At 38.2% G+C, this 19,045-nt stretch overlaps 1 protein-coding gene across 3 annotated transcripts in view; it reads right to left on the bottom strand.

Annotated features, from left to right (window-relative positions):
* Positions 1 to 266: 266 nt before the first annotated feature.
* The window catches only part of crtc3 (CREB regulated transcription coactivator 3), a 57,123-nt gene continuing 38,344 nt past the window's right edge, over positions 267 to 19,045 (bottom strand). For all 3 annotated transcript variants that reach the window (XM_067437432.1, XM_067437434.1, XM_067437433.1), the window contains 9 exons: positions 16,598 to 16,636; positions 15,778 to 15,863; positions 14,719 to 14,768; positions 14,408 to 14,625; positions 13,425 to 13,690; positions 10,714 to 11,067; positions 8,960 to 9,043; positions 8,666 to 8,861; positions 267 to 4,004 (listed from right to left, as the gene is read on the bottom strand). In XM_067437432.1, the coding sequence (XP_067293533.1) occupies positions 3,799 to 4,004; positions 8,666 to 8,861; positions 8,960 to 9,043; positions 10,714 to 11,067; positions 13,425 to 13,690; positions 14,408 to 14,625; positions 14,719 to 14,768; positions 15,778 to 15,863; positions 16,598 to 16,636 (1,499 nt within the window). In that variant the 3' untranslated portion in view covers positions 267 to 3,798. The remainder of the gene's footprint in view (positions 4,005 to 8,665; positions 8,862 to 8,959; positions 9,044 to 10,713; positions 11,068 to 13,424; positions 13,691 to 14,407; positions 14,626 to 14,718; positions 14,769 to 15,777; positions 15,864 to 16,597; positions 16,637 to 19,045) is intronic.

Below are 19,045 nucleotides of genomic sequence, written 5' to 3'. Positions count from 1 at the left end.
CCACTAACTGAAGAGATAATCAGTGTTATTCACTTCACCTGTCATAATGTCATGCCTGATCTGTGTATATGTATGTGTGTGTATATTTGTATATATCACTATGTGCAAACGAACAGTCTTTCCAGATATTTCTGTGCATCCATATCCTTTAGTACTGTGACACATCTTACTGACTCCATCTAGTGGTGTATTATAAAAATACACCAAGGGAAGAGAAAATGGCTGAAAACAGAAAGCTCGTCACAGAAAGTAAAATCCACAGCAGATGTCTGAGACAGTAAAGAGTTTTATTTGTTTATATTAAATCAAAGGAAAGCACTATAACATACTTCACAAACCAAACGCCTTGTGGTGTAGAACAGTGGTTTTCAGTCCGGGCCATGGGGACCCACAGCACTGCACATTTTGTTTGTCTCTCATGGAGCTCTGCTAATGAGCGAACGATCTGAGTCAGCCGTGCTAAATAAGGAAGACATACAAAATGTGCAGTGCTGTGGGTCCCCATTAACAGGACTGGAAACCACTGGTATAATAAATCTGTAATGTCAGAAAAAGAAAGATTTCAATATGGCATATTACAAAAAAGGAAGTAACACTAGTGGACAAGAAAATATTTTTTAAATAATATAACTGTACATTTTTAAAAAGGTGACAAAAAAAGACAACAAAAAACCCTATAAACAGAATATCTTGTTATGAAGACTATATTAAAAAAAGCCAATAAACACCTTTTTTGCCATTAGAGCACAGGGCCTGGAAATGGAAAATACAAAAATGAAAGTATCACAGTATACTCAGAGGGACAGCAAGTGGTCAAGAGCAAGAATAAGGCAGGAGAAGATAAGAACTCTACCAAGAGAGCGAGAGAGAGAGAGAGAATGAGTGATGGGAACAGACTCTTCAAGGGCTGAAACAAACCACCAGACACAATGAAAACCACTGAAGAACATTTCACTCCATCTCTTATAATGTGATGCCACTGTTAATATTTATGAAAAAACTTCAAAGTTAACTGGGAAGATGACAGAATAAGAGAGACGATGTTAGTTATACAAAGAGATGCACACTTTTTTTTTAGCAGAAGCAGGATGCAGTAACATGCTCAAGTTCAACAGCCCAGAGTGTGTGTGCATCACCTATAATCATGTTCTTCTCATAATAGATGCTTATAATACACCTAAAGAACAAATTTACAAAAAAACAAAACAAAAAAAAGCTGCAGCTGCAGGGGTGGAAGTGTGGTCACATTTATGAAGTTTGGCGGATTTTTTTTGTTGCTGGCGAAATCCAGTCATTTCAATAGGAGCCAACATGATCTGAATTTCAAAAGAGGGCGAAAGATTTCCCCCATACAGATCTCGCAACGGGTTCGAGTTGGTCACGAATTCGCCATGTCGACCAACAGAAAACATGCTTTGTTTGAAAGTGACAAGTCCATCTCTACACTATTGATAATAGACAATGGACATTTTTTTCATGTCACCCTAAATCTCTGCTTGTGTCACTCGTCTTCTCTTTTTGCCTACTTGGACCACAATGAACAATGCACAACAAAAAGAGGAAGAGTTTTGGTCAAGACTACTTGATTGATTTGACCAACAAGATGGTTTTGACCAAAACTCTAGAATGACCTTGATGAATGCAAAATTACACACCAAAAACAAAACAAAACAAACAAATTGTGGACATGGCACACAGATCCCATTGCTATTGCTTTCTATTACCAATTCTGTGATTGTAATAGAAAGCTACACACATAACAACACAGAAGAGTGTGTGGATCTTTGCTATAACAGTTTCTCTGGGGGTAACATTTTACCCAGATCTGGCAGTCAAGAGGCAAGAGACCACTCATGATGTTAGTGAAAAAATACATTCCTGAGCTATATTTAGACGTCTTTCTTCATTTCAAAATATTTGGTCATTCACAAAATATACTGCATTCTTTTCAAAGTCCTCACATGCATAACATGCTGAGAAGGCAAGAGCCCTCTAAACAGCGTAACCAAGCAGATAGCCATGCGTCTGCCAATAACATCATCGCCAAAAGAAAACAGCAGAACTGGCTTCTTAAAAACTGAAAGATCAATTTTGTTCAGATCAGTGCAAACTTCAACATGAGCAATAACAATGATACATGTGTCCCACGTCCACAAATCACATGTTTTAAAAGTGTCTTCTTTCCCATAAAACCCCTCACAAGGGTCAGAGCTGCAGAGAGGGCTCATGCTGAACAACGGTGAAAAATACCATCACAACAAACGTTCACCAAAGACATCCACAACAAAAGTCCAAAGGAAGAGAGCGTGAACAAGTACAAATACAACTGACATATTAGAAGCCGCATTACAAGTCTGTATAAAATCCAAAATAAGCACAAAGATATAGTATAATATACACATAAAATAGTTCCTTTTTGTGGTCTAGATTGTTCCAGCCGTCTGAGACAGTCCTGTGCTAAAGTTCTGCATAGCCAAAGCTTCTATTCGCTAACTATGGACTGGATCAATGTCAGCGAGATACAAAGGTTTTTTTCATTTTAGATGTATACCAAAATCATAAAAATTTCAGCGCCTACTCACAATTCGTAGTTCTTAAACTTTATCTTTGTAAACAGTTTGCCCTTTTTCTGTTTCAAAAATACATTCTAGTCAGAAAATCGTGAGGCATACATATGTGGCAAAGCTCTCTTTCATAGTTTTTTTTCTTTTCTTTTTATACAAAAAAATATGCAAAATAATGCTCTATACACATCATCTAGACTCTTCCGTCTTTCCGGTACGTGACTGTGCAGGAGGAGATCTCATGAATTCTATCACTTGAATGATGGGGACTGGCCACATTATGAAGGACGGACTGAGATTTGACAGCCTGAAGCAAGTACAAGGTGTCCACTGATTGGTCAGCGAACCTGACGCACAGCAATATCATAGCGCATGCTCTAAACTTCAGGCAGTGACACCAAAATCTGTTGGTTAGTTTAGATGTGTCTGCTTAGTAGCTCGAGCCAGACAATTCAGTGGAGTGGCTGACACCAAGCACGTTCTAGTCCTGGAACTGAAACAAAGGTTGGGTGACGTGGCGAGGCGAGGGGGGGGAAGGCTCAATCCATCCTGCTGGTGTCTCGTATCACAGCATTTGGTGCATCAATATGGGCTGGTATTAGGCCGGCTGTCGACGCCTTCTGTTCCATAACACGTCATAATGTCATCTTCACATTCAAGACCGTCCCATCCTTTTGCTGCTATCGAAATGTCAGTGAAAGCTGGTGTGACATGATAACATCAAAAAGCACTGTAAAACAAGCACATTCATTTTGCTTTGGTTGCATGGCTTCGAATTAGACCAGCAATGCAACGGCCCGAACCAGCCCTGGGTTTGGCATCGCTATGGCTTCGCAATCTGATTGTCACTCGGCACAAGGAGTAGATACACAGCAGGTTCATGTGTTCAAGCATGTTTGTTTGTTTCGTCCGTCTTTACAGGTCAAAGCGCGTGTGAAGCGTCCAGATTGGTTTCACACATCCGTTTGAGTGATGAGCGCGGTCTCGGGAGGCAGATGGAGCATGCTGAGCAATGGCGGCCACTGAGAGACGGAGTCTGGGTGACTCATGCGAACGTGATGATTCGTTTCATATCAGCATGTAGTGTTTATGCATGCGCTTCGTGTTTAAGAAAACGTAAAAAAAAGATCTTTTTTCATATGTTTATAGAAATCTGAGTGCTATAGGTTCTGTGCTTTAGTCGTCATGTTCATAGACTTGTATGTATGTATGTATACATGCATGATGTGGCTCTTTAAAGTCTGTCGCTTCGAAAGCTGTCCTCTACTGAGGGGTCAGGGAGGACCATGTCGGGGTCACTGAGCATGCTCAGTCCATCCAAACTGAGTGGCTCAATACGTAGTTCGTCCTCCAGTGGAAAACCTCCCTCCGAGTCCAAACACTCTGGCACTGCAGACAACACGCTGCTGATGTCCTTAGACAGGCTGGGATTGGAGTCGTCTGAGAGAGAGCAGAATCATGAGTGAATACAGGAGATGCGAAAGAACAGATGTGAAAAACTTTTTTTGGGTTACCTGAAAGGCTAATCCACTTCACATCTTAAGACTTCAACACTTTTGTTGGGACACTCATACAATGATCATATATACACACTACTATTCAAAAGTTTGAGGTCTGTAAGATTTTGTTGGTAAACAAATTAATACTTTTATTCAGCAAGGGCACATTAAAGGGATAGATTACCCAAAAATGAATGTGATGTTTATCTGCTTACACCCAGGGCATCCAAGATGTAGGTTTGTTTGTTTCTTCAGTAGAACACAAATAAGGATTTTTAACTCTAACCGTTGCTCATATAATTCAAGTCAATGTTCGATATGCTTAAGCAACGAGGGGATATTCAGGCTGACATAAAGAAGAGATTGCGAACGCATCTCTCTCTCTCTCTCTGAACTTTCTCTTTCAGTTCTCTGTCTCTCTCTTTTAATAATGAAATTTAAATAAATGTGGTAATTTGTTCATATAAAAACATTTCGATGGCTCTACTTTATTTAAAGCGACGGTGTGCTAGAACTAACGAGACGTAAGAAAACAACCGTCATTTTAACCCGTCTCTTAAAAAACATCAGTTACAGCTTTAACTTGTTTTTAACTTGGCAAATAACCATGGTATAAGCGGGAAAATCCACGGCTAGCCATGCATTAAATGATTTTAATGCACGACCTAGAGGCAACCACCCTCCGCTTCGTGCCGGGCGGTTCTTCGCCTCTACGGCGTGCATTAAAATCCTTTAATGCATGGCTAGCCGTGGATTATCCCTTACTTAAACCCTGTGGCTCATGGCGACACATTGATGTCTTAATACACAAAACGATCAGTTTTCAACTGTATGTTTTTTTGTTTGTTTTTTACTCATAGCAGACGAATGTCATCTAATATATCTAATATTCTCAACGGCATTACTTTCGCTGGACAAGTTCAAAACCCGGTGCAATAGTGTGTGTGTATATATATCTGTGTGTGTGTGTGTGTGTGTGTATATATGTATATATATATATATATATATATATATATATATATATATATATATATATATGTTAGGGCTGTCAATCGATTAAAATAATCACGTTTAATCGCATGATTGTCATGAGTAAACTCGCGATTAATTGCAATTTAATCGCACATTTTTAGCAATTGTAAGCAGTCTTAAATTAAGTTTAAATAAAGATTTTAAAACTCTAATCAACATGGGTATATGGACAAATATCCATACTTTATGCAAATGTACGTTTATTATTAGTGAAACCATACTTATTCAATAATAATCAATAATAGAGCATGCAGTATTATTACTAGACGTATCAAAGGTCATAGATGTTTATCAAAGAAATTGTTCATGTCTCTTAAGCCTAAACGTAAAAATTAATAATAATAATAATAATAATAATAATAATAATAATAATAATAATACATTTTATATATAAAGCACTTTACATTTTAAAGAAAATCTCAAAGTGCTACAAAGAGATGAAAATTAATAAATAAATAAAATAAAATTACAATTAAAATAATTAATTAATTTAAACATTGAAAGACTTTCTAAACAGGTAAGAAGAGGATTGAGTCGATGTGTGTTTGTGGAGCGAAGAGAACGTGCTGAGATTTGTGGAGTAATGAGCTCTTTAAGGTAGGTGGGAGCATTGCCATGGATGCACTGATGTGTGAGGAGGAAAACTTTATACTCGGTCTGATTTTCAGATATAATTGTGTATCATCAGCGTGGTTATGAAATGAAATTCCCAAGCGAATGATGACTTTACATAGAGGAAGCATGTAGAGATTGAATAAGAGAGGTCCTAGAACTGAGCCCTGAGGTACTCCGCAACCAACCGCATGTGAAAGGGACCTTGAGCTACCCATGGCCACAAATTCAGATCTGTCTGCGAGGTATGACTCAAACCATTGCAAGACAGTGTTATCAAGTCCAATAGAATGAGACAGTCGTTTGAGAAGTATCCCATGGTCAACCGCGTCGAACGCTGCAGGAAGATCCAGGAGGACAGGGAGTGATGGTGACCCGGCATCAGCTGTCATTAGCAAGTCATTTGTAACCCTCATTAAGGCTGTTTCCGTGCTGTGGCCAGAATGGAAGCCAGACTGGAACTTTTCAAAAATGTTGTTGTCATTGAGATGTCCTCAAGGTGCCTGGCAACTACCTTCTCCAAAAACTATCGAATTAAATAGCAAGTTGAATATAGGCCTATTATTAGCAAGAGTTTGAGAATCGAGGAGGTTTTCTTGAGTAACGGTCTAATTATAGCTGTTTTTAGGACAGATGGTACCTGACCAGACTGAAGGGATTGGTTTATTATCATGGTGATTTTGAAGGGGACTGATAGCAGTAATATTTTCTTTCACCAGAGCTGTAGGGGAGGGGTCAAGGGCACAGGTGGAAGAACTCATCCGACTGATGGTTGCATCAACCTCAAGTTGAGTAACTTCTGGGAAGCAGCAGAATAGCCTTGAGATACCAAGCTGCGGATTGGCAGTTAGAACAGACGTTGAGGAGAAAACGGAGAGGGATGAACGAATTTGAATAATTTTTGTTCTGGAGAAGGTTATGAAATTGTTACATTGTTCTTGTGTTGAATTCAGAATAAGCAGTGATTTCTCTCATTTTAAGAATATAAAGGGAGTTTTTACACTGGCAGTTTAGTTCAGAACAGGGCACAGTTCGTATGAAACATTGGAAATGTGAAAGCTGTCATGCGGAACTGTGAGTGCACCAGAACCACACCATACCTCCTTTAAGAGCTGCGTGTTCCCTATTGAACTGTCTGTATTTTTGTGTGTGTGTGTGTGTGTGTGTGTGTGCCGAACTGTGCCGCGATTCACATGAACAGTGTGAGGAACACGGACTTGCGTGAGAGCGCTTGTTCATAAAAGTAACCTGCGTATTCGTTTTAGCCGATTGTAATGTATTTAGTTCAATGTATTTAGTTCAATTAAACACATGTACTGTAAGCGGGGATGGTGTTAATGATTGACCTCAGATATGAGCAAGAGTGAGCTTCAGTGCATCGCGCTAGGACTGTGCTCAGTGAAAACGTACTTTTCTTTCTTATAGACCTGGAGTCTAATAAAAGTTAAACAGAAAATGTGGTAGCTTGTACACAAATACCTGCATTTTGGTTTAGAATAGTAATATTAATGTCAACCCTTTTCTTTCACTATTAATGTTTGCTGCTGCATCCTTTGTGTCTATTACTGCTCTCACTTTTTCCTACTACTAAATTTAATGCCGTTAAAATAATTTTGCGTTAACGCGTTATTACCGTATATTTACATATCTATGATCGCGCCATTGTATTGACCTTCGGCAGAAGTAATGACGTTGGGAATAGTAGATGAGATTCGTCTAATATGAGGTAAAAACAAAACAAAAAACATAAATACTGTTGATCATTTCGTGTCTTAAGACAATGTGTCGCCACGAGATGCAGGGTTCAATATGGATTCGTATGTCTATGTGTTTTTACTCTCATAGTGGCTCTCATAGAAGACACCCCATTGACATGCATTATACGAGCAACGGTTGGAGTTAAAAAATCTTCTTAAAAAATTTGTGTTCTACTGAAGAAACAAACAAACCCACATCTTGGATGCCCTGGGGGTAAGCAGATAAACATCACATTCATTTTGGGTGAACTATCCCTTTAAATTAATCAAAAGTGACAAAAAAAATATAAATATATAAATGCCGTTACTAGAACTAAAGACTGGAGTAATGATTCCTTCAAAGGAATAAATTACATTTTACAATATATTCAAATATTAATTAATAATAATTTTAATAATAATTAGTTTATATGTATAAACTTTAATAATAACTCGTTTCTAGGCACGCAAAGCGTTTTACATAGAAGGGGGGAATCTCCTCAATTACCACCAATGTGTAGCATCCACCTCTATGATGCCACGGCAGCCATATTGTGCCAGACTGATCACCACACACACCAGCTGATTGGTGGAGAGGTGACAGAGTGATTCAGCCAATCAGGATATGGGGATGATTAGGTGGCCATGATGGACAGGGGCCAATGGGCAAATTTGGCCAGATTTTTACATTCAATTGCTTTCATTTCTGTAGTATTTCTTACCTGAATACCAGTCAGACCCACCTAAAAAACTTAAAGCCATGTTTATTTTTTTGTCTATTTATTCGATTGTATTTATTTGTCCTATTGTTTGTAATTTGTTTATTTGTTATTTTATGACTGACTGTCTTTTTTTGTAAATGTAGTTCAACAATTCAAATAAAGGATCGCTATTCTGTGTGTAAGCTATTGTAATAAATTTACCCAAATTATTAAAAAAATTATGAGGAGATGATAAATTATCTGTATGGCGGTACATATCACAGTTTTCCCTGTGGTATCGAATATCATGATTTTTTCAAGGTATCGTATTGCAGTTGTAAATTCCAGTATCGTGACAACACTAGTATACATATGAAATGTAGTACAAATCTTTATAAACTAAAAAGCTAGTTCTGATAATCAACTAGCATATCTTTGAATATGACATTTCTATTGCCAGTTACATAAAATATTAGTCCATGAATGAGATGAATGAGACTCATTTTTTGAAACCTTTATACCTGTAAGGATGATGTTGGGCACTCCTCCTCCACAATTAGAGTAAAACATGTTGGGCCTCATCTGATGGTGGTCTTGAAGGTTACCATGGCTACCACCCAAGCCCATGAGGGCAGCCTGAGAGCAGTAGAGGTTGGAGGAAGGGTCAAATCCTCCAGCCACTGAGCTCATGACATTCTCCAACATGTTATACTGATCCTGTGGTTTAAACGCATGCAAAATATTTGTTGGTGTTTGTAAGACAAAAGATGAACAACTCTGGAAACAGGGTGCACTGCAGGATATTATACGTTTACCTGATAGGACGAACACTTGGATTGCCGTCCGGAGAACTGCAAATCCATAAAGGGATCGTTAAAGAACGCTGCCATGCTGTTGTGCTGCACGCAAAAAGAAGCAAGAGGAAGTTATCAACATGTTAACACTATATACAGCCATGGTACACAGAATTATTGGCACCTTGGTAAATATGAACAAAGAAGCCTGTAAAAAATGTAATCTGCCTTGTTCATCCTTTTTATTAAAAAAAAAATCTAACCTTTCATTAAATTTAAAATGGGGGGGAAAATTCTTCATAAAATAAATGTTTTTCTCCAATACATGTTGGCCACAATTAATGGCTCCCTTTTATTAAATACTTTTAGAATTTGTCAATTCAACATTTTCTTACACTCAGCCATGCACTTTGCTTTACACTTAAGTAAGGTAACAGTAAATAATAAAATTAAAACAATTAAAGGAAATAATAGTGTTTCTGTATCCATCAGTATCGTCTGATGGATACAGAAACACTATTATTTCCTTTAATTATTTTAATTTTATTATTTACTGTTACCTTACTTAAGTAGTTAATAAACATCTTTATTGAGCTTAATATTTGGTATGCAAATGCGTGTGTCCCTGGAGCCAGGGGTCGTAACACTCAGTGACACATTTTTGTGTTGATTTTGATGTGTTTTGGATCATCATTGTCCTGATGAAAGATCCAACCATGGCCTGTGATAAGATTTCTAGCAAAAGTCATCAGGTTTTGATATTTTATCTGCTGGCATTTGATAGAATCCATAATAAAAAGGAAAAGAAAAATAAGCCCACAAGATTAAAGATCCAGCGGTATAGTTCACCGTGACCATGGGGTACTTTTTATCCCTGTTTGCACCAAAGTAATCTTGTGGGTTTGCAGCAATAAAGCTCTTTTTAAAGTTTAGTCTGACCACAGAACCCGGTCCCGTTTGAAGTTCCAGTCGTGTCTGACAACTGAATATGCTGGAATGTTTTTGGATGAGATTTTTCATGAAATCTCCCAAACAACATGTTGTGATGTACTAGAGGTGCTGTTTTTTTTCTTCCGTTTTTAAGTTTTGTGACATCAGGACTAATTTCTGCAATTCTCTAGCTGTTAGACTCTTGGAGAGTATTTGGCCACATTAAGACGACACACACATGTCCTCTTTCAGGCAGATTAGTGACATCTTTAGTGGATTGGAACTTCTCAATTATTGCCCTGATGGTGGAAATGGGAATTTTCAATACTTTAGCTATTTTCTTACAGCCACTTTCTATTTTGCGAAGCTCAACAATCTTTTGTTGCACATCAGAATTATATTCTTTGGATTTACAAAGTGTGATTAAGAGAATTTGGCCTTTGTATGTCCTCACATTTATACTGAGATTAGAAGTCATGGCCAGATGTTCCTAGTCACGCTGGTGTGCTAAACAAACGTTAATATGAATAGGAATATACTTTGATATATTCCGAAGTATATTAGATCAAAATTAAACAATGCAGATATTTTTCACAGCCGCCTCTGATCATATTTACCAAGGGTGCCAATAATTGTGACCAGAACTTTATATCTCGTATTCGAATTACAGTATTTTTAATTGTATAGTGCCGGAAATAGTGCTAAGTGTTTCTGCAGTCTTGGCTCTCACATGTTACAGTGTTTTCCTGTTCAGCCAAAAATAACCGGCCTGTGAAACAGCTGAACATTAGCATCTCCCCTCAGAGGCCCATCTCTACTAACAGCTGATTTCAATGGGAACTTACAGCACTGGAATTAAAGTCGAGTGGGACATTCTGCAGCGGGGACACAGGCTGGTGCTGTTGGTGCTGTTGTTGCTGCTGTTGGTGGTGTTGTTGTTGGTGCTGTTGCTGCTGCTGTTGTTGGTGCTGTTGTTGGTGCTGTTGTTGTTGCTGTTGTTGTTGGTGCTGTTGTTGGTGCTGCTGTTGTTGCTGCTGTTGGCCACCTGTTGGTCGCTGCTGCACACCTGGATGCTGGGAGCTCTGCTGAATAGATGGATGGGACTGGGGAGGTGGTTGCTGCTGCTGCTGCTGCTGCTGGTAAAGGGGGTAGGGAGGGGGCGGTTCCATTGGCAAATTGCTGGTGTCCAAGGCAACCCCCTAAAGAGAACAGGAAAGTTATAAAATCATTTGACTGGGCTATGGTACGCACCCGAACACTCTGTTCTTGGCAAAAACAAACAGTAGACCAGATTGACATTTCTTACAAAAGCTCTTCACAAAATAAACAAAAGTAAAGGAATATCTATTTTAAAAAATGTGAGCGATGACATTGACTTTTACAGATGAGACAAGCTCCTGGTTTCGTAGTCTGTTCTGCACACACACACCAAAAAGAAATAGATGTATGATTTTGACAGAAAACTTTGACAGTACACAGGTGATATGGACCATTTTTATGGTGCTTTTCCCCTCCTAAAAAAAACTGGTACAAAATGAAATGTGTAGGAGCTTGTTTAACTGGCATTGTCAGATATAACAATGATATTGCAACAAACAGCGCCACGGATATGGCCCACCGCAGATGAGTCGCAGAGTCTCATCATCAAGCCGCCATGCAATCGGCCGCAAATGACAGTTTGGCGTTGCATCCTGAAATAGTGATACTAAATTATCTTTCCAGTGCTAATGTCGCTCTTTCTCCTATTGCGACCTTTGATTTTACAAATGTACTGATGATAAATAAAATGCAGCTCATATCTGTTGCTTTCGCTGATATGAACTAAGGATCAGGTGCTGCATTCACAAAACATCTTAAGGATAACAGTAGCTCCTAACTTGCCGCTTTAGGAAAAACTAATAATGGGTGTGTCAGTCCTAACTTTAGGACTCCTACATTTTTGCTCTAAGAGTATTTCACAAAGCATTTTAGTGCTAAAACTAGCTCCTAAATCCATGAAACGCTAGGAGTAGTCAAGAGGACACTTAAATCACTAAGACCAAATCACAAACAATCATAATGGCTGTTGTCGCCAAAGACACTATACAACATTGCGGCAATAGTGATAATAAATGTATGCCTTTATGAGTTTACACGTAAAAATGATCAAATAGAGTAAAAAAAATAAGAATATTAGGCACACTGTCCGAGGGGATCTCCGAGCTCTGAATTTAGCCTAAACCCAGAGTTCTTCCCCACACTGCAGACCGTGAGTGAGGAACGGGGTGGAGGTGGCGGAGGGATGCAGTAAACCAGGTCGAGGTAACTTGGTGAGTCGTCTCTCCCTCGCACTGATTAGATAGACCATTTGGATGTGCTCCTCACAAATTTTTTTTATAAAACATAATTTTCGCTTGAATTCTGCAAACTCATGAGAGTCTGACAATTAGCTGATCATATACTAGTTTAATTTGTGACACTTCGCCTACATTTTTAAATCATTATTTGAATATGGCAACGTGAAACATAATATTTCTATATTTAAATCGCATCATCCATAGCAACCCCACCCTTACTCTAAGACATGCCCTGCGTCCCAATTGGCATACTATCCATAATAAATAGTATTCGAAAATAGAATTAGTACGTCCCAAATCATAGTATGCTGAAAAGAGTATTCCAAATATACCTGGATGGTTTACTATTTCCAGTCGAATTCGAAGTACAGATCGACGCACACTCTAATGGCTTATATTGCCCACAACCCATTGCGAGTTGGACAAGGATTCGATTAGAACTGCAAATGCGGATAAAAAGTGTTAGAAAACTACAAACATGACGGATGTGCGAGTCCGATGGTTAAGTTGAAAGGTTTAGATAAAAGTTTGAGTGATCAATTATCAGAATTTAACCTGACGAAAAGATATTTATTCAGTGCTATCCACATTATATTTCACCGGCAGCAGCATTGTAAACTTTTGTAATGATACGTTTGGCCATTAACTTTTAAATGCATCATTATATTTAAACTGCAAACACATGAGGGGAGTCTCTGCATTAAAGACCCACACATGGCAAATCAACGTGCCACTACATTTCTCTCCGATACGGTAGGAAATCAAACTGAATTTGGAGTATTTTAACTGTGACGAATCTGACGATGATTGACAGGGAAATTTTAAACGCTGATGGGATGCTCGTAACTAAGCGTCAGAGTCTGTTAAAGATAATGTAGTAGTATGTCCCAAATCTTGCATAATTTTCTGATACACACTCAAAAGGATGTACTTTTTCTTCACAAAAAGAGTACATACTTTTAGGACGTAGTATAAGTACTGCATGGCTCAACTGTTCTGCCACACATTTAAGTATTTGCCCTTAAGCGTTTGACGTACACAGCAGAAAATGGTAGTGCATGATAAAAATGTTTTTAAATGTATGTATGGTTGCATCACTGAAAAGTCTTACAACATTGGATGCAGTCTGCAGCCCTGTACAGTTTAATTCAAGAAGCTTTTGATCTTCTGGGTGAATACTGAGAAAAGATACCATGTACCATTAATGAGCACTTTCTCACCTGTGTGATCGGAGAGAGAGAGGGCGACATTGTTGGGGAGAGCTGCTTGCTCAGGCTTCGCCTCTGATCGCCCCCTGGAGAGAGCGTCAGAGGACTAATGGGTGCCGGCCGCCTCCTGGGTGAACTCGCCATGCCTGTTGGAGGAGGGTTGGACAGCGAGGAGAGACGCAGGGACGTGTGGAGCGACGGATTGCTGAGAGATGAGTGCAGCTGAGAGTTGGTGAGGGATGCCTGGATGGAAGGGTTGCTTAGAGAGGATGACAGCCCTGAGAGTACAACAAACAAGACATAATCAGCTTCAGAGGTCAAAAGTTCTTCTTGAACTGCCTTAATGAAACCGAGATAAACCAATAATGGCTTTATGAGTCACTGCGTGCAGGCAGGCTCCTGTCCTGATGTCCACTCCTCAGAGAAGACACTGAGCAATTGTCTGCAGGTTAGTGGACCAGTGAGAGCGAGAGAGAAAAGAGCTGTTTATGAGCAGCCAATTCAGGGGTTAAAGGTCACCTGTGTCTCTGGGGACCAGCCAATGAGCGAGCAGCCCAGCTGAAACGGGCAGCGGAGACATCCCAGCACACCCTGTTCCCAGACATGAGAGCGAATGGAAAGAATAAAGCTCAAGAGAATGGCAGTCTAAGAGGGCGATCAGATGGCGGGTGGATTTAAAAAGGGGGGAAGAGAGAGGAGGAGAACTGTGGACTTCTGCATGGATGTGGCCCTTTAGAAAACACATGGCATTCATTCCCCAAAAAGCGCCTACAGTGTAAGCCTACAGTGTGCCGTTAAACAAAGGCTGAAGTGTTCAGCCAGGCTCTTCTGAAGCCAGGAGATGCTTTAACAGCAAACGAGCCTCCTTGAATAACGATTTGGTCGAACAATAGCTCTTTTTATCTTTAGACTATGCGTAAATGAGATTACGCATGTGTGAAAACCAGTACAAGTATTAATGTGTCTGTTTATGCCGGATATGGTCACCCACTGACCTTGTGAGTTTCCAATGCCCAGATGCATCATGGCCGCAGGCAGGTTGCCGGTGCTGCTGCCTCCGCTCAGGTTGGGATATCCAGCCTCGTCGGGGTCAAGTGGAGTAGGCAACGGAGAGGGGAAGTGCAGGTTACTGAGGTCAGGCAGGGATCCACCAGTGTTTAACGTACCCTGGTAGTGAGACAGACCAGCATTCTGCTCTGGAGATGGGAATATACTGCAGAGAAACAGAGACAGACAATTTAAGGATGTTTAAATGTACAGCAAATATCAATAAACATGCACACACACACACACACCCTTGACTTACTTGATTCCAGGCACTTCACAGGACTTTGGCCGGGAGGACAGAGACTGCACCTGCAACCAGGCAACATGGATTACACGTTCACACTAACCAAAGATACATTTAACAACTTACCATCTACAAAGAATCAATTAGTGCCGCTGTACCCTGGTAAGACAAAATGGCTTCATACTCAAATCAATAATACACATTCTGTAGTCGACAGCACAAAGATTTTGTTAAAGTCATCATGTCACCCTGACAATTCCTATTTGTTTACTGAATGTTGCCATGTTTATTATACATGATTTATGCATGCACATCATTCATTTTTCAACTAAAAAAAAACAAACAAATCGTGCTAAAACATTTACATGCCCCTTCTTATCTTAACAATATCTCCTCTAATGATGTATATACTAATATGAGGGCAAAGAAATAAGGTTGTGGGAAGATTTAAACTCAAGACCTCTGGCAACCCTAAGCCTGAAAGCTAGTAGAGGCTTGTTAACAACACAAGAAAAAGCAGCCCTACATAGTACAAATTATTTATACAGAAATTAATAAAAACTACACTCTTTATATTGTTGGTAATAATGGCCAGTAGGAGGTATATTAAGTCTAAGCACAGATATTTTGGTCCAAATCAGATATTTTTTGGAAAGACTTTTTAAATTTTGCAGACCCACTTTATATTAGATGGCCTTAACTACTATGTACTAATATTTAAATTAATAATTTGATGCAATGTACTAATTATATAACAATTATATTATATTATATTATATTATATTATATTATATTATATTATATTATATTATTATAAAAAATACCTTAATGTAATTACATCTGTAATTAATTTGTGTAATTACATTTTTAATTACACTGTTGATGCTTCCCATATCCCTAACCCTAGTATTAAACCTACTCATACTTATTCATGTCCCTAACTTTACCCGTATCCCACCTCAATATCAGCAAAAGTGTTTTGCAATACAATATGGACACAATAAGTACATAGTAGTTAAGGCCACCTAATATAAAGTGGGACCAATTTTGCATTTAGCATCCTCCTGTACTCACCTTTTTGGCCTCCCATAACTGTTTGGGCAGTGGCTTATTCACACCGAGCAGATTCTCCTCATTAGGGACAGAAGGAAATGAGAACACTACAGAGGAAAAAAAGACAGATTCACATTAAATAACACAAATAATCACTGTTACCATATTTTGCTGTATGTATTCACATTGCACCAGTAGTGTTGCTCAGAACACTACTAGATCATTTTATGTTGTCAACAGCTTAAATCACAAATATACCAAATAAATAATAAAAAAAAGAGTAAAAGTAAATACCCCATCTGCATCCTACAAAAAAGAAAAAAAGGGAAGATGTATTAAACTATTAAGGAATCTTAGGCTAAACTATATGAGAGGCTGAGTGGGATCTGACTGTCTTCAGAAAAGTTTCAATGGCATATTCTTTTCCTCTACCTCCGTTTAACGCCGTTTATAAGCAGAGCATTGCAGCTTTGTGCACAGCGTCAATCAAGAAAATGCTATATCGCCGCTGTTCCAACAGCACCACTTACGGGCACAGAGTGAATTATCTACTGTTTTTGTTTTGTGCAAATATATTTTACGTACTGTAACAATTTCACAAAGCTAAAGGCAGGCAATTCAGTTTTTGCTTTAAATAGTAAAATGATAAAATCTTTAAAAAAATTCACCTTGTATTTTAAATGACTTAAGATTGTTTTTGTTTGTTTAAAGCTATTTTAGCCTCTAATAGATCAAATAAGGTACATTTTCCTAAACAAAGGAGAAAAAAAGCGACTGGTATTGGAATCAGCCCATTTTCTTTTAAAACAATCAGGATCACAATCAATGCGTCACTACTTACCATCTCCAGCACTGTCCACCTCTGCTTCATTCATGCTGGCTGCACGACCAAACACACAGAGAAAAAGAAGATTTAGATCAAAAGGCAGTCAATAATTTTGCATTCACAAATGTCTGTTTTTCTCCCATTCATGGGCTGTTTGCTTTTAATGGCCAGGACAGTAGCGATTAAAAGAAAATATTTAAAGCGTGGAGGACTGGTATAAAAAAAAAAAACCAAAAAAAACAACACACACCACGCATAAACTCACATGAACACAGTACTCGACCACATCAGGAGCATCTTACATTAAGGTCAGTGCCCAAGCACACATTTCTTTCAGCATTTTAGCATTAATGAAGCTAATTGAACCACAAGCTTTTTATGTAAAACAGATCATGAAAATAATTGTGTCAAATATCTACATTACGAATTAAATTAATTAATTACGAACTAATGAATTAGTGAATGAATCAATTATTTCTTGAGTCACAGAATCTATACACCTATAAGGTGTAACTGTGGTAAAAACAAGCACCATCACACTCATATTTTATATCGGTGTACAACAAAAACATTAGGTATTTTGTCATTAGAGTACAATATTTTATATTTAATCAAATTATTGGCACATGCCATAAGAACATTATTCTTGGTAAATCCCCTTAATATACAGTGGGGCAAAAAAGTATTTAGTCAACCACCAATTGTGCAATTTCTCCCACTTAAAAAGATGAAAGAGGCCTATAATTTTCATCATAGGTACACTTCAACTGTGAGACAGAAAAAAAATCCAGAAAATCACATTTTCTGATTTTTAAAGATCAGGGACTCAAACCCTGCAGTGCCAGACTTGTACCTCCTGCTTAAGCCAGTACATGTCAAGGCCCGTCTAGTTTTCATGTCAAGGCCAGTGAAGTTTGCTAGTGAGCATTTGGATGATCCAGAAGAGGAATGGGATAATGTCACATGGTCAGATGAAACCAACATTTGGTAAAAACTCAACTTGTCGTGTTTGGGGGAGAAAGAATGCTGAGTTGCACCATACCTACTGTGAAGCATGAGGGTGGAAACATGCTTTGGGGCTGTTTTTCTACAAAGGGACCAGGACAACTGATCCGTGTAAAGGAAAGTATAAATGGGGCCATGTATCATGTGATTTTAAGTAAAAACCTTCCATCAGCAAGGGCATTGAAGATGAAAAATGGCTGGGTCTTTTAGCATGACAATGATCCCAAACGCACTGCCCGGACATCGAATGAGTGGCTTCATAAGAAGAATTTAAAGGTCCTGGATTCTCCAGATGTCAACCCCACAGAAAATCTTTGGAGGGAGTTGAAAATCTGTGTTGCCCAGCGACAGCCCCAAAAAAAATCACTGCTTTAGAGGAGATCTGCGAGGAGGTATGGGCCAAACTACCAGCAACAGTGTGTAAAAAACCTTGTGGTGACTTAAAGAAAAGTTTGTCCTCTGTCATTGACAACAATGGGTATATAACAAATTATTGAAAGTAACTTTTGTTATTGACCAAATACTTATTTTCCACCATCATTTGCAAATAAAATCTTTAAAAATCAGACAATGTGATTTTCTGGATTTTTGTTTCTAATTATGTGTCTCCTATTGGAAGTGTACCTATGATGAAAATTACAGGCCTTTCTCATCTTTTTAAGTGGAAGAACTTGCACAATTGGTGGCTGACTTAATACTTTTTTGCCCCACTGTATAAACAAGAGCACCTTAAGAAGATAACCAGAGGGCTTACAGCATTACAGTCAGACTCCCTGCCAAGAATAAAAATGTCAATAGGCCATTAAACAATACATACAGACATTTCAATTTGTGCTCATGTATGAATAGATTAAAATTACATAACTTTAAAAGGTTTTCCTCCTTGTTTTTCTAGCTGAAAAGTCTTTCCAATGTTTGGAGAACGTCGCTCTGGATTAGTTGTTGTTGGGTTTTTTTAACCATGGGCAGTTTTGAGAATGATTTAAGAAGAATTTGAATTTGTGTGTTGAAATATATCATTGAGCATCTTGAATATATAATGAAATATATTAGTTGTATTAATTGTAATTCTGGGCAATCGATTAATCACATCCAATATTAAAGTTTATGTTTACATAGTATATGTGTGTATAATTATTATGTATATATAAATACACACACATGCATGTGTACATTTAAGAAAAACATGTTATATTTATATATAAAATATATACACAGTATATACATGCAAATATTTCTTAAATGTATACGTCTAGGAGTGTATATTTATATATACATAATAATTATACACAGTACACAGTGTACACACACACACACACACACACACACACACACACACACTATAAACACAAACTTTTATTTAGGATGCAATTAAATCGCGATTAATCGATTAATCAATTGTAACCATAGTGACTGACTAAAGTATTTATAAAACACGGCAACGTTAATCTTATCAAA

The sequence above is a fragment of the Pseudorasbora parva genome, chromosome 1 (genome assembly GCF_024679245.1).
Source record: "Pseudorasbora parva isolate DD20220531a chromosome 1, ASM2467924v1, whole genome shotgun sequence".
In the NCBI taxonomy this organism is placed as follows: domain Eukaryota; kingdom Metazoa; phylum Chordata; class Actinopteri; order Cypriniformes; family Gobionidae; genus Pseudorasbora; species Pseudorasbora parva.
This window is presented reverse-complemented; position numbering and strand designations above follow the sequence as displayed.